The sequence below is a fragment of the Myxine glutinosa genome, chromosome 2 (assembly GCF_964187855.1).
Source record: "Myxine glutinosa chromosome 2, kmMyxGlut1.1, whole genome shotgun sequence".
Lineage (NCBI taxonomy): Eukaryota > Metazoa > Chordata > Myxini > Myxiniformes > Myxinidae > Myxine > Myxine glutinosa.
In genome coordinates, this window is record NC_136262.1 from 247,529,745 (window position 1) to 247,553,478 (window position 23,734).

The 23,734-nt window shown below is 43.8% G+C and overlaps 1 protein-coding gene across 13 annotated transcripts in view; it reads left to right on the top strand.

Moving 5' to 3' along the window:
• Positions 1–23,267, top strand: part of LOC137420684 (putative JmjC domain-containing histone demethylation protein 2C) — a 324,770-nt gene extending 301,503 nt beyond the window's left edge. For 12 of the 13 annotated variants that reach the window (XM_068105952.2, XM_078772414.1, XM_068105951.2 and 9 more), the window contains 16 exons: positions 72–337; positions 2,784–2,936; positions 4,653–4,754; positions 5,007–5,137; positions 5,309–5,534; positions 9,119–9,429; positions 10,591–10,912; positions 14,118–14,341; positions 14,639–14,816; positions 14,954–15,044; positions 15,805–15,935; positions 16,034–16,153; positions 18,022–18,161; positions 20,381–20,551; positions 20,660–20,788; positions 21,461–23,267. In XM_068105952.2, coding sequence (XP_067962053.2) covers positions 72–337; positions 2,784–2,936; positions 4,653–4,754; positions 5,007–5,137; positions 5,309–5,534; positions 9,119–9,429; positions 10,591–10,912; positions 14,118–14,341; positions 14,639–14,816; positions 14,954–15,044; positions 15,805–15,935; positions 16,034–16,153; positions 18,022–18,161; positions 20,381–20,551; positions 20,660–20,788; positions 21,461–21,568 — 2,803 coding nt within the window. In that variant the 3' untranslated portion in view covers positions 21,569–23,267. The remainder of the gene's footprint in view (positions 1–71; positions 338–2,783; positions 2,937–4,652; positions 4,755–5,006; positions 5,138–5,308; positions 5,535–9,118; positions 9,430–10,590; positions 10,913–14,117; positions 14,342–14,638; positions 14,817–14,953; positions 15,045–15,804; positions 15,936–16,033; positions 16,154–18,021; positions 18,162–20,380; positions 20,552–20,659; positions 20,789–21,460) is intronic. The other variant, XM_068105953.2, reaches the window with a different exon arrangement.
• Positions 23,268–23,734: the final 467 nt, after the last annotated feature.

Consider the following 23,734-nt stretch of genomic DNA (forward strand, 5'->3'; position numbering starts at 1 on the left):
AAGCATTGTTATTATTTAAACCGTGTTTAATAATACCGTATTAACTTTTATTTTCTCATCATACCCTTAAGGTTATCTTTCAATAAGAATGGAGCGCTGCGCATCGATGGTTTCTCGGCTTCAGGTGATTGTCAGGAAGAAGACCTCCGCCATTGGATACCTGCCGAGGTGTCCACGCAGGGATTGCCTGGCAGCGGCAGCACCTGCAGCGGGCAAAGTCCTGTGGAAGAGATGCGTAGGCTGGCGTTAGCACTCTACTTGCTCACCTACACTGCCGCACCATTCTGTCGCCTGGTGCGCGATGAGCGAGCTGCGATGGCGAGAATAGACCCAGAGGGTAGGTGCAAATGTGGTAATAGTGTTGCTGTCATACTAGGAGGGCTCATAGTTGAATTTATTATGATGCTTTTGTGTAAAATTGGTTATCGCTTTCAAAATGGTCGATCTCCATACTTTTCTATGATTTATTTTACTGATTTGGAATGTCATTAATCATTCATTGAAGCCATCGACATATTACATATACTAGCAACGGTACCCGCCCTACGGGCGGGGCTTCAATTGGGAGGCCCAAATGAAAAGGCTAAATATCAGAAATTGAAGGCTTTTTTTCTTTTAAATGATTTATATAAACATCCGTTAAATCTCGATCGGTGCAGCCGTTTGTGCGGCACCCGGGAAAATAACGTCATGCGGGAGCAAGTATCAGCAGGATGTGGCAGTGTGGGAGTCCATGTTTCTGATCCTCCTTCATGCCGAAGTAGCCCACCACTTCTCCAAGCATTCCACTCTTCAGATCCGCCATGACAGATTTAAGCTTGATACTGAAGACTTGATCCCGGTGTGTACCCCGGTTTAGAATAGGTACACCGTATCCCTGCGCATCGTAAGAGGCGCCTAAGGGTTGGCGTCAGGAAGGGCATCCGGCCATAAAAACATTGCCTCAAACAGGGAACCATGATTGTCATGGGGCCCGCAAGGCTAACCCCCGCTCTAGCGGGGAAAATGGCCTTAAAACGATCATTCATTCATTCACTGAAGACGCGTGCAGTTAGTCCTCCCGATGTCGTATGTACTCCCGATACGTGTTTCCTTCATTGTAAAAACATCCAAATCAACAGTTAAAAGGATTTTTAGCTGATAGCTGTTACGGCCTTGGCAAGATCGATGGAGACAGCGATCTGTTAGCGTATTCACCGCCCAAATAGCTATGTGGAATTCTCTCATGTGGAGATTAATCTAATCGTGTTCACAATCGCTGTGTCGTATGTACTCCCGATACGTGTTTCCTTCAGTTGAAATGGGTTAGAATTCTCTCAAGCAGGGATTCAACCCGTGTCCTTATAAAAGGTCTTTGTCCGAGGTCACAGAGTTCGATCGGTGCAGCTGTGCAGCGATCGGTGCAACCGTTTGTGCGGCACCCGGGAAAACAACATTGTCACAATGAATGTTATGCGAACGCGAATGTTATGCGCGAGTCCAAACCTGAGAATGCTGGGGACTAAAGCTGAAATTGGGGAAACTAAATAGCCAATTTTACTCCTGGAGATCCCAGGATTATCCACCCAAAATATCGTTGAGATCGGTTCAGCAGTTTTTACGGTACCTTCGAAGAGACAGACAGACAGACGGACATTTGGTGAATTATAGTAAGATATATATATATATATATATATATATATATATATATATATATATATATATATATATATATATATATATATATATATATATATATATACACACATATATATATATGTATGTATATATATATACATATGTATGTATATATATATACATATGTATATACTTATGTTGGACTTGAGCCAAGTTCTCCATCTGTAGCACTTAATTCTAAAGAGGTTCTGCTGTCCTACAATAATACAAGTGGTACCTTAGAATGGTATTAACTGATTTACTTGGTTCGAAAGTTAATAATAGATTGACTTGGAACAAGAAATACACTTCTTTGATCATATTTACTTGTCATTCTTAAAAGCCCATATTTTTGGGATTGAGGAACCTCCAGCTTTAATGTAGCAATTCCATCTGTAGGTAACATTTATTCTTCTACCACAGCAGGAACCCTCTACAAGGATACAGGAGCACTCAAAATGCAATAGAATAATACTTTTCAAAGTAATAAAATAAATTTTGAAGTACATGGAAGGAACACCCAAGCACAACAACAGGTGCAACAACAACAACCACAACCACAACAGCAGCAATTACATGTTATAAGAGATAATGAAAAACTGGAAAACACCGCCACTGAGCTTGGAAGTGGCTTACCTAATTTCAAGTGGCACTCTGGGTACCGGCAACGCCATCTTTCTGACATCACTTTTCTCCCTGCACTTAATGGGCAAATTGTGGAGAAATTTCCTCCTCTAAATGGATGCTCAATATTTCAAATCGTTATGGGTGGATTATGATAGATGTTGGTGCCTGAGTTGGGTAGGTGACCAGAACAAGCTGATTATATATGTTGGTTAAGATCAGGATGCAGATCCACCTGATCAGTGGGATGCAAAACGTAAACTGTTCAGCCAGGTGGAGGTATTGTGCTGTCTTCCGAGTGCCGTTCTAGTTCAATGAGTGAATAGCATCTTTTGACATCTTCCCTTGCTTGCACAAACTCCATTTGGCTTGTTTTTCGAAATTCCAAGGAGATGGACCATGCAAGTCTGGTTAACCTTCTAACACGACATTGCACAGAATCCAGAAAGAAAAATTCACAATTAGCACACCTGTGACTGCTTGCCTTGCACGATGTTTTCCAGCCAAGGTTGCGTGGAAGCGTGCTGTTCGTGGTGTGCGTGAGATGTGCGACGCATGCGAAGCGACCCTCTTCAACATCCACTGGGTTTGCCCCAAGTGTGGATTCGTCGTTTGCCCTTGCTGCTATGCTGCACATCGGGACAGGAGGGAGCACGGTGAGTTGCTGAACCCAAATGCAGTTTTCTATTTTGATGGGCCTTGCTGTCAGCAATATAGCACTGGATCAGTATAAGGGCAGAAATATTCGAAGAGGGATTGCTAAATAGTATTTCGGATGAAGTTTCTACCTCGGCGGTGTGAAGAGGGGTAAGCTGGAGACCCCGTGTGTAAGCTGGAGACCCCCTGTATAAGCTGGAGACCCCCTGTATAAGCTGGAGACCCCCTGTATAAGCTGGAGACCCCCTGTATAAGCTGGAGACACCCTGTAGCAGCGTAAGCTCCGAACGCTATGTAAGAGGTATATTTGATAATGTCCACGTATGGTATACAGTATATACCATACATGGACATTGTATGAGCCTTATCGTTAAACAGCATGCCATGTGTGACGTTTATGATCCCTCCTTCTTGACATTGAGTCGGTGGATGTGTGGAGTATCGTTGAGATAGAGGAAGACAAATGATGAATTGCGAAAGATGATGGGAATAGAGCCTGTGATTGATACTGTGAGGAGAAACAGGTTGAGATGGTTTGGTCATGTGTTGAGGAAGGATGAAAGTGACTGGTTGAGAAGAGTGATGGAAATGAATGTAGAAGGAAGTAGAGGATGGGGAATTCCGAGAAAGACTTGGCTAAAGATGGTGGAAGAAGAAATGCGGGCAAGGGGGTTTTAACAAGGAGAGATGCAGAAAATAGGGCAAAATGGAGAAGATTGTCATGGGGACCGCAAGGCTAACCCCCGCTCTAGCAGGGAAAATGGCCTTAAAATGCATGTTGTTGTTGTCTTCTTGACATTGAGAATAATGGCTGAAACCTAATAATAAAAGCCAAACTTAAATGCTTTACATCGCCTAAAGCTGGCCCAACCACATGGTAAAAGAACAGCGTAGCGTATAGACAAATGTAAAGCGAAAGGTTTTCTGAAAACAGAATGCGTCAGATACATGGAGTGTTCATGTTGATGACATCCTACATACAGAGGAGAAATTTCACGAGCCTCGATTCAGTATACAAAAAAAAATTAAAAAAATGTGACATCATTTCCATTTGTGGAAGAATTAAATTTGATGAAAAACGCAATTGACACAGCTCTGTTATTGTGACGTCATTGGGACATTAGCTTGCACCGTGTAGATTTGTACAAGTGCTTTTTGCAGACATTTGAAGTTGATAGAATTTCCTCCAGCAGCAGAGCCTGTTTCATTCATTCATTCATACAAGATCTCGGTTCATAGAAAAGTGAAATAATAGAGGGTAAAAAGGTAATGCAGTGAAGGTGGGGTCAGTGCTGCCACATTTGGACGAATGTAAAGGGCTGATTGAAATGGAAAAGAGAAGAAGGATGGGAGGGAATGCAGTAACCTGTAAGTAAGAGGGTTTGGTCAGGTTGGGTTAATAGGGAGGGGGAGAAAGGATCACGGGCGAGCAGGCGAGCTCTACAAATGGAAGTCAGGCGAGCTCTCACCATCACTTAGTTTGTGGATATCAAATTTTCCACGTTGTTTTGAAAAGAATAAGCCTTGTTATTCCAACGTGGCCAAATTCACGTTAAGGGATTAGTTGTCACCAATGCTTGGGATTGCTTCTTTTTCTTTTTCTTCTTCTTTCTTTGGATTGCTGTGATGCGGTTATGGTGCTGTCCTGGTGGGCCGAATTCCCTTCACGTGCCTCGATTGCCATTTGAAATGTGAAAAATCCTTTTCACTGACAGATGCAGACAGCAAAAAGGAAACTTCACAGTGGATGAAATGTGTGAAAGGCCAAGTGCACGACTATAAAAACCTTATTCCCACACAGATCATTCCTGGCACAGGTAAGCACTCTGCTGCCATCTTGCCCTTGCCCTTCTTTAAAATAACAATTGTATACCATCATTACTGTAATCCTGATGTGATAATTGATACAGTTCCTGGCAATTTATATTTTTTAATCAAAAGCACAATTACTGCTGAGAGACGCACCTCGCTTGTGAACCATGTGCTTAAGAAAACATTATGAGGCCTTGGAATAGTGTAGCATCAATCGCTAGCACATCCACTTATTATTGTCTTTGTGTTTGTTTCAGCCCTGAACGACCTTAGTGAAGCAATGCACACCTTGCGGGCTCGTCTCTGTGTGGGCCTGAATTGCCCGTGCACCAACGAAGGACTTGCCCAGGCAGAAAAGCTTCCGCCCAACATTAACGGCATGTCCCAGGCATGTACTGCGGAGTGATTGTCGTTCGTGCGTATGATGATTAATCCTCCAGTACCCTTCGCTTAAATTGTGAGGAAGCGGCACTTGTGAACTGTTGTTATCTTTCTGTTCTGTGATGGCACTGACATGTGGATCGATTAGCACAGAATAACGTCCCATCATTCCCATCAGGTCCTTCACACGTTGCTGACGACGACATTGAAGAATGGCATGAATCTCGGAGAAGGTCCCGTCGGATCCTCAGATGACCGAGAAATGAGCGTAGCTTCGATGGGTGCTCATGACGACTTGAATACGGCTCGATCCGAGGTGGTTTTGGAGGGCAGAGCACTCTCTCCCAGCGCCTTGCACTGGTTGGTCAATTTGGCTACGGAAAAGGCCAAAGAGGAAAAGAAAGGTGAGGTTCATAGTGATCGTTGTTGGTTTTTCACAGTTCTTTGCACACCCAAAGACAACTGCTCCACATGGACAGGATTTTCCAAAGCTTTCTCTTAATGTCAATGGGTTTTTTTGTTGTGAATGCCTTTATGTTTTTGAAACCATATTTTTAATGGAATCTTCAGCAATGGCATGGGTGATCTTAAATTTCCATGGGATGGTACTTTGGCACAGAGTGCAACAAGCCTCGGTTGCAAGTTTTGCCATATGTGGCATATAAGTGGCAGAAGAACTCTGTTGGTGACGTGCTTGCGGACAAGATGATTTTTGATTTGATCTCGATCTGCGTCATGTTTTCGACTAAAATGGCTGAACTGATGCGCTGCGAACAGAGAGCTGCTTCATCGCATAGCACATCATTATTTGGGTGACAGGCTGGCAGGATGGCCTAGAAGTATGCAGCCCTTAAGATGTCTAACCTTGGTTTGAATCCTGACCGAGCTATAAACTGTCATCCCGGTATTTCACAGGCAGAGTGATTCATCAATATGTGTGTGCCGTCCCTCGGATGGTCGTTAAATGGGCGTCCCATCTGCCAGCATTAGTTGGTGAATATGAAAGATCCCATGGCGTCCTTCATGAAGAGTAGGCGAGCTATCGCCGGCACCATGAACACATTCCTGCCCTACCCAGCAGAGGGCATTGCATCAGCGGCACAGCCGCACCCTCAGCCAATGATGCTACTCTCCAGAGCCTTGTGCTGCATACAAATGAAGAAGAAGATTTGGGTGCTGTAAAGCTGGCTGTCCTTCATCATTGCCGATACACTGGCCATATTACCCCCCCTTGCATCAGCATCAGCGGCACAGCCGCACCCTCAGCCAATGATGCTACTCTCCAGAGCCTTGTGCTGCATACAAATGAAGAAGAAGATTTGGGTGCTGTAAAGCTGGCTGTCCATCATTGCCGATACACTGGCCATATTACCCCCCCTTGGATTAGCCGTGTGATTAGCAGTGCTTGTACAGGCCTGATCACCCAACTAGCCTTGCATAATAGCATAATTAATTGGGTCTCATTATATGTAATACTAACAACCTGAGGACCTATGGCAGGCACACTTTCTGTGCAATCTCACAGGTTTTGTATCATGTGATCTGGAAAACATCTGTGGCATACAAAAAGACTTGTAGAACTTGCATTGCCATGGAAATGGGATGATGCCAAGTCCCATTTTCTACATCCAAACAGCAAATCGACCCCTTCATTGGTATGGTACAAAGAACCAAGTGCCACATGGATGTCACCTAACAGGATGTGTATTCCGTCTACCTGTCACGTCTGTATTCCACAAACAGATCCCGAGAGGTAGCCAGGAAAATTGCAATAACAAGGAGAAATGAAACATTTGGCCATGCACAGACTGCACAAAGAGAGCACTCTCCAGTGAGTGAGGCAGCGTGTCAGCCTTGCGCAGCCCACACATTGCCTGAGGTTGTTTTTCATCCCTTTTTAAAATTGCAAAGTGCAAGGTACTTTCACACAGTGAGTGGGAAGATTTGTGGCACATTCTTATATATTATCCTCCCAAATGCTGACAATTGGAGTTTGCATATATACCCTAAGTGGAAAGGTAACTCTGTCATACATTATTCACGGCGCCATCACCGAAGACATTCTGCAGCTTCAACGACTCGTGGTCATGAAGTCATGGTCCCTCAAAGCCAAGTATCATATAACCTACCGATTCCAACATACTGTAATCCACTTCTGATCATTGGACACACACACCTTGAGTTTTACTGTAGCTCCTTGGGATTCCACCTAGAAGTGTGTGCACTGTGTAGATTATTCCATAGATCTTTGCCTACCCCACTTTCATACTTCTGCCCCCGCCCCCACCACCCCCTCTGTTTCCCCCCTCCTCCAACCCTTTCATTTTTCCTTCCACTTACTATTCTAACCTGCCAACATTTTTTTTTTTTTTTAAAGTTTCCTTCCTTTCAAACAACGGCCATTCATTATTATCATTCCAGTATTTCACATGAAGTGAAAAAGCAGTGTTTCATGGATTCTTTCAAAGATCATCTATTCCTTTTCACCCGACTCACTCACCACTGTTCCCAGAGCTAAGTGTCCCACTGTAACTTTTGGCAATGATCAGTCGAGCATATAATTTGTAGATGTGAGATTTACGCTGACCTCAGTACATTGTCCTACAACGGTGGCCTCGAGCAGTTTGAAGATGGATAGCTTGTCCAAAGGCTCAGATGAAGTGTCATTAAGCTGCCGCGCCGCAGAGTAGCGACTGATGGAGCAGGATGGCGAAGGACGCGTAGGTACGCTTTCCAAGCAAAAAATACCAACACTTAACGTCCCACTGATTGCCTCTGACGTACCTTCAAATATACGACTTCCAATTGCATGTGGTGTTATGAATCAAGGTCACAGTGATCCTCTCAAGATATTTGGTATCCATTTTGCATAAACCCCAATAACATTAGAACATCGTTGTTATTAACAGGTTTTATTTGTCGCGAAAAATTCCACGTATAATTCATACCACCCTCCACCTCCTCTCCCCTCACTCAACTCCGCAATGCACCAATTGGGTAATTTTGGAGCGTGTCCTCCGGTCTACCAATTGGTTTACCATGGATGTCGTTACTGCTTGATGTCACCAAATTGATGTCGTTTAAAGTAGGTGATGTGACAGTTACACATCAAAGTGGTTGAAAAGATACCGTAAAGTATGTTGTTTTTGTTATATAGATGTATTTTATTTTTATACAAGGTTGAGGCTCATGGAAGAGTTAGAACAGAACAGAAAGATCACAGTGGAAAGCAGAGAGGCACATCAATGGCAGGTTAGAGGGACACAAATTGGGAAGTAATGGGTGAGGAGAAGAAAGAGAGAATAGTGGGAGGGGAGCAGAATTTAGGAGTGAACAAGCTGGATGCAAGAAGGGGGCGGAAAGAATGAGAAGGGAAAAACGAGATTGAAACGGCAAAACGGAACAAAATCGGAAACGTGGGTGGAGGTAGAGGGGAAAAATAAACGCAATAACCTGGAAAGGGAAGGGTGGGATGGGGAGGGTTAATGAGGGGAGAAAAGATTATGAGTATCGATGTGGGAGGACCTGAGGAGGAAGTGGACAGCCATCTTTTTAGCCCTGGATGGAAAATGAGACTGAACAGACTGAGGAAGTTGGTTCGACAGACGAGAGAGAAGAGGAGCAAATGAGAGGAGGTTGTCATTAATTTTAATGCCTGTACATACAGTGTCGTCGTGGCATCCTAAAAAGGATGGCATACACAATCCTACATGTAGTGTGTTTGTAGGCAGATGTTCTGCATATATTGTGCTACAAACCTGAATGATGATTCCTTGAAATAAATGCGATGAGGTTCTCTCGATGGTCGAACACAGCATAATTGTAAAGGGCACACCTAAAATACCCGTTGGGCCTGTGGCATGACTGGCACATCTAAAAAATAGCTATAAGCATGAAGGTGTGCTTCGTGACTGTTGCGTCATATGGAATTTAGTTATGTTGAAACTTAAGGAACTTCTTGACTAAAGAACCTCCTTCTTGTAAACAGACGGAAGTTCTATGAAACCCGAGCAGAAACCTGTGGTTGTGCTGGAGTCGATGCTGGCAACAGCTGTTCGCAAGAGCTCCTGTCTGGAGCCTCGCTCTCCAGTTGTCCTTCTTGAGGCCTTCAACGCGCTGCCTACAGGGGATGGCCCCGGGATCGCCACTGGAGCTGAAGCGGCAGGGGTGCCTGAAGGGTCGACAGCAAGTGCTGGCTCCACTTTGCGTGCTCTACTCACCTCGACCGCGGGCAAGCTGCGGGTGTGTGCTGATGAAAGCAACATGGCCTTTGCCCCTGTGCTACCCATTGCTGGACTTGTAAGTGGCTTCTTCGCCATCGAGGTAGCAATCTTCACACTTAATCATTTGTCCAATCTCTGCTGTATAAAGGGAATTGCGGCCTTTCTGTCTATATCACCATTTTCTCCAACTCCATTCCGACGTGGCCATTTTGCTCTTTCAGTATGCTTAGCAGTTCCTTCACGTGCATTCACAATTCGGCCATCTTTGGCAGCTGTCTCACACCAGCTTGCCTGTCTTAGTTTCCACTGGTCATGCCTACCCATCTCTCCACTGACAGTTTGAATAAAAAGAGACAGCATGTTGTATTTCACAAACATATTGCATGTATATCTGTGAATTTCAACGAGTACGTAAAATGAAGTGAAACGCGTGAAATGGATCTTTTATCACACGTAGTTGCTGCTGCTGCTGCTGCTGCTGCTGTCATGGTGGCTGTGGCTGTGGTGGTTGTTGTTTGTGTGCTCATTCTATGCACTTTCTGAATGCTTTGAGAAGTTTTACTAAATTTTATTTTGTGTGCTCCTTCCATGTCTTTCTGAAGGATTTCTGCTGTCATAGAATACTAAATGCTATCGTTGGAACCGTTGAATTCCCGCTTCTTCTTATTCAAACATTGAAAGGCAGCCTTTTGGAAAAAGGCATCTTTACGATTAAATGGACACAATTTTTTTTTCCAAGCAAATTGATTATCAGTTTTCCAAGAGTACCATTCTTGTTATACGACAGCAGGAACCGCTACATTAAAGCTCGAGATCCTGCTTTTTCTTTGGGTGACACACGGATGGTGACCTTTTAGTTATAGATGTTGAACCTCGTTGACGTAAAGCAGAAACGTGACATTGTCTATCAATAGGGGAAAATGTGGCAATGGTGTACCAATGTCGCATTGACAATATGATAAAATTCCAGATTATATCGAGTCAAATGCCCTCGTAGCTTGCCAGGGACACCCCTCCCTTATCTTTCCACTCCCTCAAAAAGTTCCATGTCTTTATTATAACTTGTCTGAAAGGTAAATAGGTTATAATTTCATGTAAATGTAAATATATAGCCTGTAAAGAGTTGCAGGTCCCCAAAGTAGACAACCTGTAATGATAAATGTATAATCATTTCACAGTGGTACATTGTCTCTTTGCTTGACACTGCAACTACCTGTTCCGGTTTTTCTTTCTTCAGCTCGATCGTGGTGCACGGGTGTCACCAAGCCTTGAGGATATAATCCTCTCGATCGTGGAGAACCGGATTCCCTTAGCACGGACACAAGCACCCGAAAGCCAGGCAGATATCCAGTTCACGCCCTGTTCTTCCACCATTGACGGACCACATTCAAATCTCGACTCGAGCAAATTTACCCGAGTTTCCAGCCGTACGACTCGCTCACTGGAAGAGGCAAGGAATGACATTTGGGAATGGACTCATGACAGAGAAGCTGGAGGCAGGAGGCTCGTGCCTTTGTCTGACATGGATCAAGCACAATGCAAAACTGAACACCCTCACGGTAGGTTTTGTTCTATACAGTACACCGCCATATCTTGCAACCCTCAGCGGCCTCGCAGACTGTTTTGTTGATTGGACGGATGTTTCAAAAAGGAATGGATTTTTGGCAAATATTTGAGTAATACCTTTACTTTCAAATTTGTCTGAGGCCACGGTGATCGGTCTGCAGTGCTACTGTCGCTGCAGATTTTTTTTTTATCCCGTCATAGAGCAGATATTTGGCCAATCACAGCCCTTCTGAATACCACTTACTTAGCTTTCAGTTCATAAAAAAAATGAAGGAACGCTGCTCTTTAGTTTTCGTGAATGTTATGGCCATAACTATTCCTAATTCATCAACTGGAAGCGGATGCAGGATTTGGAGGGACTGATTAGAGGAAAATCTGGTCTATGGTCACAAAGTGTCAGGCACTTGTTTTTCTTACTCCCACATTTGCAAAGACCGCAGTCACTCGATGAATATTTACAAACAAGTGATGAGCCTCATATTTGGCCTAAAGGTGGTGGTGTGGTTCACAATTATTTTTGGTGGTGGGTGGAGGTGATTAACCCACATGAATGTTTGTTTGATTTTTCAAATGTCAAATCAACTTTTTATCTCCACCACTGAAGGTGAACGGAGGTCATGCTTTCAACCCTGTCTTTGTTTATCTTTGAACAGGATATCTGAAAAAGTTGTTGGCGGATTCGGACAAAACTTCGTGGACGGGTTGTTGGTGTGTGACGACGAATGTAATTTATTCAATTCTGGTGAAGATGAGGATCCGGATACGAGAATTTGTTTTTAATTGTTTCTTCACCATTGGGAGATGGGGCCAGAAACGATATATAGCAGGATATCTCCAAAAGTTGTGGACAAACTTGGACGAACGTTAGTGAAGAGGTTGTGTGTGTGACAAGGGCCAATCTATTATATTTAGGTGAAAATCTGAATCCGGATACAAGAATATAAAAAAAATTTAAGTGATTTTTCACCATTGAGTGATGGGACCAACAACGATATATAACATGATGTTTCAAAAAGTTATGGACGAGTTATGACAAAACTAAGTGGATGAGTTGGTTAGGTGACAATAACAAGCCGATTCGATTTTTGTTGAGGTTTGGATCCAGATCCGGCCTATCATTGGGCTACAAACAGTAAACTGTTCGTCCTCGCGGAGGTATGCGCTCTCCCGAGTGCCGTTCTGGGTTATCATGCATTGTCTAAGGCTCATGGAGGAGCTGTCACAAACATCATGTGCTCACGTGCAAAGACATTTCACAACAACAGACCTCACTTCCGTCACACTCAGCTCCACCTTTTGGGAAAGTGGTGTCGCTGAAGAAGTGGTGCCCCATCATGTTTTATCAAAATTAAAATAAACAAAAAATAGCTAAGGAAGTGGTATTCAGAAGGACTGTGATTTTGGCCTGGCTGGATGGCCTAGACATTCTAATCTTGATCCAACGATTCACCACCTTGCTGTTGTTTTGCAAGAATGGCAAGGCAGGCATCCATGTGTGCGCTCCTTTCCTCGGACGGACAATAAACTGAGTGTTCCATCTGCCGGCATTAGTTGGTGGATGATAAAAATCCCACGGTGTCATTTCGTGAAGAGTAGGAGAGTTATCGCCGGCACTCTGGCTAAATTCCGAATTCCTGCTCCCCTTCAGTCGAACGTCAGGACTACCTGGTCCGTTATTGAAAGACTCAGGCCAAACACGTTCCCCGACCGACCCCATAAGCAGGTGGGAATAATTGGCGTCCTCAAGGAGTCCGTTTGCTGCACGAAGTGTGTTGGTTGTTAAATAACTTGGGTTGCTCTGCTGGTTGTGGCCTGGTCGGTGTGCAGGAAGAATCCCGACATTCCCATCTAATCTGATCAGGCGACTCCAATGCAAAACTCAGAAACTGTTGCTTTTGTCACTGTGATAGGAAATTCCAGCAGGTTTGATCAAACCGAAAAAAAAATGATCGTTAATGACAATGTCATGATGTGATGACAATGTGATGTGTGATGATGATGACAATGTGATGTGTGATGATGATGACAATGTGATGTGTGATGATGATGACAATGTGATGTGTGATGATGATGACAATGTGATGTGTGATGATGATGACAATGTGATGTGTGATGATGATGACAATGTGATGTGTGATGATGATGACAATGTGATGTGTGATGATGATGACAATGTGATGTGTGATGATGATGACAATGTGATGTGTGATGATGATGACAATGTGATGTGTGATGATGATGACAATGGGATGTGTGATGACAATGTGATGTGTGATGATGATGACAATGTGATGTGTGATGATGATGACAATGTGATGATGTGATGACAATGTGATGTGTGATGATGATGACAATGTGATGTGTGATGACAATGTGATGTGTGATGATGATGACAATGGGATGTGTGATGACAATGTGATGTGTGATGATGATGACAATGTGATGTGTGATGATGATGACAATGTGATGTGTGATGATGATGACAATGTGATGTGTGATGATGATGACAATGTGATGTGTGATGACAATGTGATGTGTGATGATGATGACAATGTGATGATGATGATGACAATGTGATGATGTGATGACAATGTGATGTGTGATGATAACAATGTGATGTGTGATGACAATGTGATGTGTGATGATGACAATGTGATGTGTGATGACAATGTGATGTGTGATCATGATGACAATGTGATGATGTGATAATGTGATGTGTGATGATGATGACAATGTTAATGATGTGTTATCGACACATCACGGAGATCCTCCTCGTTGTGTGCTCTGACAGTTACATTATTTAATTACTTTTGGAGTTTGCTTCTGTATTGATTGTGTTTGCGGAGACCTTGCTGAGTGTGGTGGTGGTGGTGGTGGTGGTGGTGGTGGTGGTGGTGGTGATGGGTGTTGGTGATAGTGATGGTCATGATGACGGAGTTGCTGGTGTGAAACTTCATTTGTCTAACTGATTAATTTTCACTCTGTGTGCTGACTGGGCGTGCCGAGTGTTTACCTCCAGTCCAAAACGAGGAAAGGTGTGAGGAGATATTTTATTGCTGTTTTTGATTGGATGAAATTGCACAATGTCAAGCCAGTCTTTGCAGTGGATATCGGCCCATTAATATTAATAAAAAAGACGCAGTATTCTCCAGGCAGTCATTAATTTCATTTGCGTCTGATTTTCACACACGCACGCAGGTGGTCGAACAGCTGATGAGGCAAAATCTTTGCCTAGAGTTGAAGTGAAGGTGGAGACAGAGGAAAGCCGGAATGAGCTGCTTGAACTGCGGAGTTATACGCAGGATCCTCAAAGAAAGCCTGCCTACCAATGGCTGCATAAAGGCCGCGTCCTGCACATGTATGAGACTCCAATAGACCCTGGGGGCTGGGAAACCTTCCGACAGTGCTGGATTCGAAATCAGGTGTGCTTACTTGAACACTAAGGATGGGCTATACTTTTGCCAATTGGTGACCTGTTACCTCATTTATCCTATCAATCCCGTGTTGGTTACTTTGTTATGAAAACCTGTCTTTGTTTAATCTGCCTTGACGTTAGGCAAAGCATTTATTTTGCATTTTTCACAGATAGCCAGTTTGAACAAGTCCTTGTACCTGAATTGTATCCAATGAAATATTCAGGCTCACCTAACTTTGGCAAAAGCATATTTTAGGCCTCTTCAATCACTCTTCTATTTTTCTTTCGTTCACCCACCTCCCAGCCTGTTCTCGTATCGTCCTCACGAGATCCAGCAGCTACACGGTCTTTGGGAGTTTGGGGGCCAGAAACCCTTTGCCTTGATCTTGGTCGTCAGGATGTAGAGGTGGAGAATTGTCGAACCTCTGCTTCAATACCTGTGTCGCTTAAAGAATTCTGGGATGGCTTTGTGGATTTTGAGAGTAAGTGTTGGCTGCTTGTCTCCATCTCGTTAAATTGTTCAGTAATTGTTGCTTTCTGGGTTGTAAACCCTGTGTAACTTTTAGCTGGAGTGTTGCTTTCCCACAAAAGTTCAAAACAATTTTAACTTTTTGCACAGAACGTCCCAAAGATTCAGATGGAAAGTTCCAACTGCTGCGATTAAAAGATTTGCCATCTGGAGATGACCTTCACGAGCTCATGCCAGCAAGGTTTGTACATGACTCCACGGGCTAAACACTGTGTGCGTACTATGAGCCATTATTTGGACATTACAAGTGATCATCCCTGAAACCAAAACAAATGGAGGATATTTGTGTTTTGGTCAATGACTGCCTGGTCTGATATTGCTTTTGCAGTTACGCTGACATATGCAGTTGACATTCAGGCATTATTACAGTGAAAACTCAGATATATAAATATATATGTATATATATATATATATACACACACACACATATATATATAACATAACATATATATTTGCCTTACGATGATGAAGATCTGCATTGTCTGAATCAGACTCCAAATTATTATTTTCATTTTGTATGCGGCCTGTGGCTGCTGGTTGCATCATTGAATGGAACGTGGATAATGCCATTGATGCGATACCCCCTGTGGGTTAGAGTAGGAATTTGGAATTTGTTGATGGTGCTGGTGATAGGTCACCTACTCTTCGTGAAGGACACCATGTGATCACTAACGTCCACCAACTAATGCTATTAGACATGACGCTCAGTTTGACATCCATCCTAGGGACGGCACACACATTGATGCCTCCATCTGCCTGAGGCACCAGGGTAATAGTTTATAGCTGTACCGAGAGTTAAACCCAGGCTAGACAGCTCAGGTAAGAATGCCTAACTTTAGGCCTCCTTCCTGTCAGCCATAGCCCATAGACTCTGAATAACTTGAAGGAATTCTTCAGATCTTGCTCCCCCTCTCTCTTTATCTTTTCCTCTCCTTCATCAGGTTTGACAGCCTGCTCACAGCTTTACCACTTCCTGAATACACAAATCCTGATGGCCAGATGAACCTCGCATCACACTTGCCATCTTTTTTTGTTCGACCAGACCTCGGACCCATAATGCATTGCGCATATGGTATGTCAACATCGGATTTGTTCATGAAGTTCTACCGTATGTTTGCACACGGGTTTTGTTTTTTGCAAGACTTGTATGATTATGACGGTACTTTCCAGGCCTGGTGACAGATAAGGATATGGTGGCAGGCTCATGGAATCTCCAGGTTCATCCAGCTGATAGCGCAAACATTTTGGTTCATTCTGAGTCCATGCCAGAAGATGGCATTGCAGCACAAGGTCAGTGTACGCACACATGTATGCACACACTTGTACCCTGCTTAGCTCACTCTTTTGGCCACCATTCTGCTCACTACTCTGTCTTTCTACCTTTCTGAACCTTTTTTTTTTTCAACGACTTTCATGTTGACTCTATGATTTCAGACCAACATCCTACCCATTATGGATGTAACATACTGCAACACTTGATATATTTCGGATTAAGTACCAAATTCTGCTTGAGTTGTCATTTTACATGTAACTGATGAAATCAAAGAGCCATTGATATGATCTCAATGTTTTGGATCCCAAATAAACGTATCAAAAGGTATGCTGTTACACTCACTTTGGACATTTGAGTAGCCCACCACAATCTAATGCGACACCCATCTGCTAAACGCTTACTCTGTGGAGGAATCCAGAAATCACAGAGTTAATTAATTAAAGGCTATTTCTCAGGTGTCAGAGCATTGAGATGTTTGATTTGTCGTTTTGCTATGACGATTAAATTAATATCTTACTAATCTGTGTTTCCGTCAGATTTTCTCCATTCGTCCCCAATCCGACCGATACTTTTAATACCCCTGGCCTCCTTTACTTCTCCCTTAACAGAGACATATCGGTGATAGAGTAAGATTAACCCCCACATCCCTTCTCAATCCCGCATTGGTAAGATTAAAAGATAAGATGTACAATATTCGGTGCTGTCGAAGCAATTTATTGGCATGGGTCATGCTGGGTGGTTTTTTATTACTTTCCCAGCAGTCAGTTAGGGCGGGAATTTTTTCAAGGTGCCAGTGGTAGCTCACCTACTCTTCGCGAGCGAAGCCGTGGAATCTTTATTGTCCACCAGCTAATGCTGGCAGGACGGAATACCCAGTTTAACGTCCATCTGAGGGACGGAACACGCATTGATTTATTGTCCTACCTGTGAAACACCGGGATGACGTTTTATAGCTGGGATGTCATTGAACCCAATCTAGACAGCACAGAGATGAGTGTGCGTACCTATCGGCTGTCTTGGCAGTCCATTGGTGAAATACAGTTCATTAAATCCCCCATTCCTTTTCGAGTTCAACGACTAACTAACCACGTTTCGGCTAACCCCCACTCTAGCAGGGAAAATGGCCTTAAAATGCCTGTTGTTGTTGTGTTCCTTTTCGAGTTCAATGGCGTGCATCTGAGGCATAAATTCCACTGTTTAGCAGAGTTCTGTACTTCGTTGTATTCTTACAGGAAATATGGTTGTAAAACCGAATCCTAAGCAGAACTTGACTACGTTCACCTTCCTTTGTCATCTTGAATATTTATCGGAGTCAAAACTCGAATCGTTCGCAAACATTCAGTGATAAGTTGCTTTCACTAACAAGACTCCCATTCACAGTCACTATCCTGATAGTTTACCGTAACATCCCGTTACATCACAACGTAGCCAACCAGGACCTGTTTACACACCAGGTGTAACAGGAAGTATGCAGGCTTGGTCAGTTTGAAACCTTGTGGTATCTCTACCCTTTAGAAGCTTCTGGCCAACTTTGCTCAAATATATTAAGAAAGGCGTGCACTTTAATGTTGTCATAAAATGGGGGCAGCGGGAATGCGTTGAGGCATTGTTTTCCATGTCAGTGGCATCTCCAATTGATCGTGGGACTGGTATTTACTTAAACTTGCAGTGTTTTTTGGTCACCACCAGGTGTCGCTCACGGCAGCTTATTTGGTTCCGAGATAACAACTGATTTCGAAATAGAAATCCTTTATTGGCAAGTGCAGACTCGCTTTTATTAAACTTTAAGTAAATTAGCCTCAAAGGGAATACCAACCACATAGATGACCCATTGGTGTGTTTGATGCTCAAGGATTTTGTATTTTCTTGGTTGTCGGTCCTGTAGTTGTTGTCCAAGTGCTGGATGAGGCGGGTGTGGACAAAGAAACACAAACCCTGCTTCGCCAAAGCAGTCGGCATCCAGCCGCTGTATGGCACGTGTTTTCTCCGGAGGACGCCGATAAAATCCAGAGTTTCCTTGCCCAGGTGGGTTCTGATGTGCTGCTTTGGGACGATATTTCCTTTTAATGCCGTAGTGCCGAAAATGGTAACTCTTAGGCATCTTCAATTTCCCTTTAACGGTTGTACCAGCACCAAGTTTGTAATTTGTAAGTACAATTTACATGGTGATGATCCGTTGAATTTCCAACTCGTTGTGGAATTTGACACAAAGATTTGGGGTCTTCTGTGATCATAAATGTGGATGCATCATTGTTAGAGTCTTGTATTATGTCCGCACTGTGTGGTATTTTCATTTTATCCACCAGAGTGCATCGTCGGTGACTGATTTTTCTGCAAGTTACAATTTATAGATTAAAGCAACATAGCGATGCTCCGGGCACATTGCTTTGTGCAAAAATGAGATTTGCTCCGTCACTTGCTATTGATACATGCTTTTGCTAATGATTTTGTTCCTTCCTGACCGTGTGTACATCTGGCTTAAACAAAAGTAAATCTGCTTTGGCTGCAAATACGAGTTTACCGAGGCAAATAATAGCTGTGCCCTTGTGGCAGGTTTATTTATTTATAAGCATTCCTTGACCGGTCATGCATTACGTACACAAGAGCTGTAAAGAGCATCGCTCCGATGATCACTCGTCATCGTGTTCATTTCAACTATGGATGGGACCCTGCTTATTCACAGTGGATGCATTCCTGGAAAATCCACGAATTGCGAAACCGCAAATAGCATGGCATTGTTTCAATGGAAAAAGGGGGGATAGGTTCCCGAGTCACCATAATCCGCAAATAGAGAACAACAAACCACGAATGGCGAGGCAAAATCCGCGAATGGTGAGGCAAATCCCGAGAATATCGACGATAATCCACGAAGGTCGATGAAAATCCCAAAAATGGTTGGCAAATCCCACGAATGTCATCAATAATCCCGCAAATGGCAAGGCAAATCCCGCAAATGTCAGCCATAATCCCCGAAATGGCGAGACAAATCCCGGGAATGTCAATGAAAATCCGTGAATGCATGCCATGCCAGTTTCAATGGGGGTAAAAGGGAGACAGCTAATTGCACTAATAGATACTGTGGAATGTTTTCATTTCGTACAGTAACTCGTGGGGATGACGTGTTATGCAGCTGGTGGAACATACCTCAAATCTCTCAATTATAGTGCGGGCTAAATTCGCAGTGAATGCAGAAGCATGTCATGCTCACGGCTCATAGATGTTTTTTTTTGTGTATGTCCAGCTGCTTTATGCATGGCTGGTGAAAGATGGGTTTTATAAATGTGTAGAACTAGCAGCTCGAGGGAAAAAAATTTTGCACCCCTGAAAAGCCGCGAATTCGCGGACCGGCCACGAATCGGAAAAAAACTGCGAATTTGCGGGACAAATTTCCGCGAATAGAGAAACACGTCGCATTTTATCACCCGTGAATACGCGGAATCCACGAATAGCGGAACAGTGAATAGCGTCCGAGTGTATAATGGTTGCAACACCTGCAGTTTGTCGTGGCTTTAACAGCTGCAGAGACCTGCTCTTTAATAAAAATGCATTCCGTGTCATGTAAGACTTTGCAAGTTATCGTGCAAATTCACACTGTGGTGTTTACATTTTGTTTGAGTTTACATTTGATTTTGGCTGAAGAGTTTACATTTTGGATCCGAATGATATGCCGGATCTGGAACGGAACCAAAAGCTAATCAGCTTATTCTCGTCGCCAAACCAACTCATCCACCATGTTTTGTCATAATTTGTCCACAACTTTTGAAATATCATACTATATATTGTTTTTGGCCCCATCTCTCAATGGTGAAGAATCACTAAGAAAATTAAAAAATTCTCATATCTAGATCCAGATGCAGATCTTCACCAAAATCAAAGCATTCGTCCTTGTCACACACCCGATCTGTCCAAGTTTCGTCTGAGTGTCCATAACCTTTAGAGCTATCGCAACTATCTGGTGAACTGATAGAGTTCCTTTTGCTTTCCTATGATTGCGGGCTGAATAGTTGCATACAATGCTCTCAGCATTCAGAGGTCAAGAAGGTCTCATGGCACATCATGTGAGAACCTTTATTTGCATGTTGCTGACAAAGGGATTTTCTGATTTAATGGACAATTCACTCTTGACTGCCATTGTCAATTTCCCTGCATGCTGCCTGCACGCCATGAATCTGATCTTCCGGCGTATATAATGCTCCCCCTTTCTCCCCGGTTCTTCCTGCATCTTTGTATGCAACACATCACAGCTGCCAATTGAAGATGGAGGCCCAGCAGAATCTGATATTTTACGCAGCCACTCTTGGTTCCTGGATCGAAACCTCCGGCAGCGTCTGGCAGACGAGCAGGGGGTCCGTGCCGTGCCGGTTGTGCAGAGCTTGGGTGATGTTGTGCTGATACCAGCTGGCACTCCCTTTCAGGTATGTTGATAGATATTGCTCCATCGAAATATGCTTGGTACTGCTGTTTGACTATCCGTCAGTCGCTGAAGCCCGGTATCTTGCTCTTTCATCGTAATGCACCCACAGGTGCAGAACCTTCGGAGTTGCGTCTTTGTCTCGCAAGAATTTATATCTCACGAGCACGCCAACCGTTGCTTGGAAATGGTCCGGTTCATGCAGTGCTCCCCCGACGGCTCCTGTGAGGACAAGCTACAGGTATGGATTGTTGTATTAATAATGTCTGTAAGTCACACATTGAAACTACCTCTTTCAATCACATCAACCTCTCCTCCCCAATGCCCCCCCCCCCCCCTCCCTTCTCCAATCCTTCCTTCTCAATTTCCATCTGAGACATGCTGTGCTGTGGTACCTTTTTAATCATTTATTTAGCATCTGAGCATCTGTTTCCCATTACTCACTCTTCGCAGTGAGTTTGCTCAGCTGTTTGCTTAACATTGACTGATGTCTACCAAAAATGTTACAATAAGGCGGAGTGACTCTGTCGTCGTTGGGAAGGCATTGCCAGCTTTTTACTGTATCTGTTCGAGTAAAGTTAAACCATACTTGCAACACCGACCAAGAATCGCCGAAAACTGCATGAACTGGAGGCCTTGCATTTGTCGAAAGCACTTCTTTAGTCTCGAATACCCAAAGCAAGAACTCCCATCTGTCTCAGCTTCCGTTGTTTATTTAAGGCATCGCCTCAACTAGCAACAGAGATTCTGCCCGCTCACTGTTTTGTTCCCTTCTATTTGGATACAGCAGCAATGGATTATGTGCATAAATGTATCTTTTAACTAGGCTTGCTGAATAAATTGCTTTGAATACATGGAATTGCTGAAAGTTATCGCTAATTTAGGTGTCCTGACAATGATGCATGCCTTGCAGATCTACAACATTATTTACCATGCCGTGAAAGATGCTGTGGGTGTTTTGAAAAGCGTCGGATCTCAAAACCGGCATTGCCACACTGATGGTATGAAGCTTTCACCATGATGAAGTGCAGACCTTCAGCGGGCTTTTTGCTGGATGAATAAGCTGGCCATCCCAGTCGACTGAAGAAGACATGAAGCGGAATACCGCCAAATCCAAGTCCAAACTTCCACATGCGTGATGTGGCTTTCAAGAAGCTGCATCGGCTGGTTTTCCTGTTGCTTGGATCTTCGGTGTGTTTATGCCATATCGTTTTACTACCAAGCTGCGTGTATTCTTACAGCAGGCCGGTTGTAGTTCAACCCTCCTTCCCCCCATTCGCCATCTGGCACATCTCCCCAACGTTCCCCCGACTACCCACTCCCACTCCCTCCACGTTCCCTCTCCATAGATTTTCCCCACAATTCCTTTGTCATGGCCATTCAGCCATTCAGTCACACTGTGAATCAAAGCTGCCTGATATGTGAGCGTACATACATGGATGCAACATACCAGCGGGGATGCACTTGTATAGGCCGGGATCGCAAACTCTCAGGAATCGCAACTTAGCCATTCAGAAAGGAAGGTTAATCACACGAGGTGAAAGTTCACTTGCCTTTTGCCATATTTTTTTCTTAGCTACCGGAGGCTTGCGTTTTGGAGGATCTTGGTGGCCTTCATTCGGTTAGCTTCAGAAAACGGGCCTTGCCCAACCACAAGTCGATGAAGAATACATGTCTGGTTGTTACACTGGTTGGGAATTGTCCTTTAGTCCAATCTGAGATGGCCTTAAGTTTCTGCTTACAATCCTTACCTTTTCGGTGTAATTAAGGTGTTAGGCAGAATTTTTTGTTTTCCACCTGGAATTGAAGGAAAATTTGTCATCATTTATAAACGAACAAAGGCTTTTGTCGACTGTCAATTATGCCTTGTGGTTGAGCTTCGCTTCTGCAACCCGAGCTCATTTCATCAAGGGCTTTGGAAATGGGAAGTGGGGGGCCAGGGGGAGGGGCGTGGGTGGAATCCATCTTTTTGCAGTTTGTAAAAAAAATTCATTGCCCAAACAACCTCATGCAATGTTAGATAATTGTATGATGGTGTTGGAATGCATCATGGAATATCCGGCAGGAAATTTCAAATGATTAGTGTGGGAGCAGGGCGTGTGTGGAGGTGCGGGGAAAACAAGTCGAGGTTCAGACACTATTATTGTACATAGTTTGATCAAAATCCAATGACAATAGCAGATCTTGTAAGATATGTGATAATACAATTAGACTTTTTAAAAAAAATTAAGTTTTCCACTGTATGATGCTTGTAACTATACTGTTTATATTGTACAGTGTGTCTAATAACCTTGCCAATACGAATAAGTGAACAACAGACATTGTATTTATTTTAAATACAGAATAAAATTCGTAAAAATGACGACATCTTATCACATTTTAAAAAGTGATTTCCATTTTGAAATACAGTTTTGAGATTATAAGCCTCGAACTTGGTCTTCTAAAAGCAAAAAAAAAAAAAAAAGAAGAAGTTGAGACAAGCTAATGTGCCTCAATAGAGTGTGCACCTGATCAACACTTTATTGGCGAAGCTCTAGTTTTATTCTTGACTTTGCTGTTTCACATGTTGGGAGGGGGCAAGGGAGGGGGGCAGGGGAGCTCTCAATTCCTGAAGTATTGTGCGACTTTGAAGATTGTAAGAATGTGCTGTATTATACTGATATTTTAACTGCTTTTGTTGTGTTCTTTGTTACCCAGATTAAAGCTGCATCCTTTTTCCATCTCGAGGTGTATTATTATATGTACAATAGTGAGTATTTGATGTGACAGGATGGGTGCAAAGGTGGCGCACTGTCCTCTTCCAGAGGTGGCGCACAGTCCACTTCCAGAGGTGGCGCACAGTCCACTTCCAGAGGTGGTGCACTGGCCTCTTCCAGAGGTGGTGTACTGTCCTCTTCCAGAGGCGGCGCGCTGCCCTCTTCCAGAGGCGGCGCGCTGCCCTCTTCCAGAGGCGGCGCGCTGCCCTCTTCCAGAGGCGGCGCGCTGCCCTCTTCCAGAGGCGGCGCGCTGCCCTCTTCCAGAGGCGGCGCGCTGCCCTCTTCCAGAGGCGGCGCGCTGCCCCCTTCCAGAGGCGGCGCGCTGGCTTCCTATGTTAGAATGGGTGCAGAGCTCTCTTATAGTATGGATTCAATTACCGATCCGACTGTGAACCATCAGATCGATGAGTCGCTGACAGTCAGTTGTATTG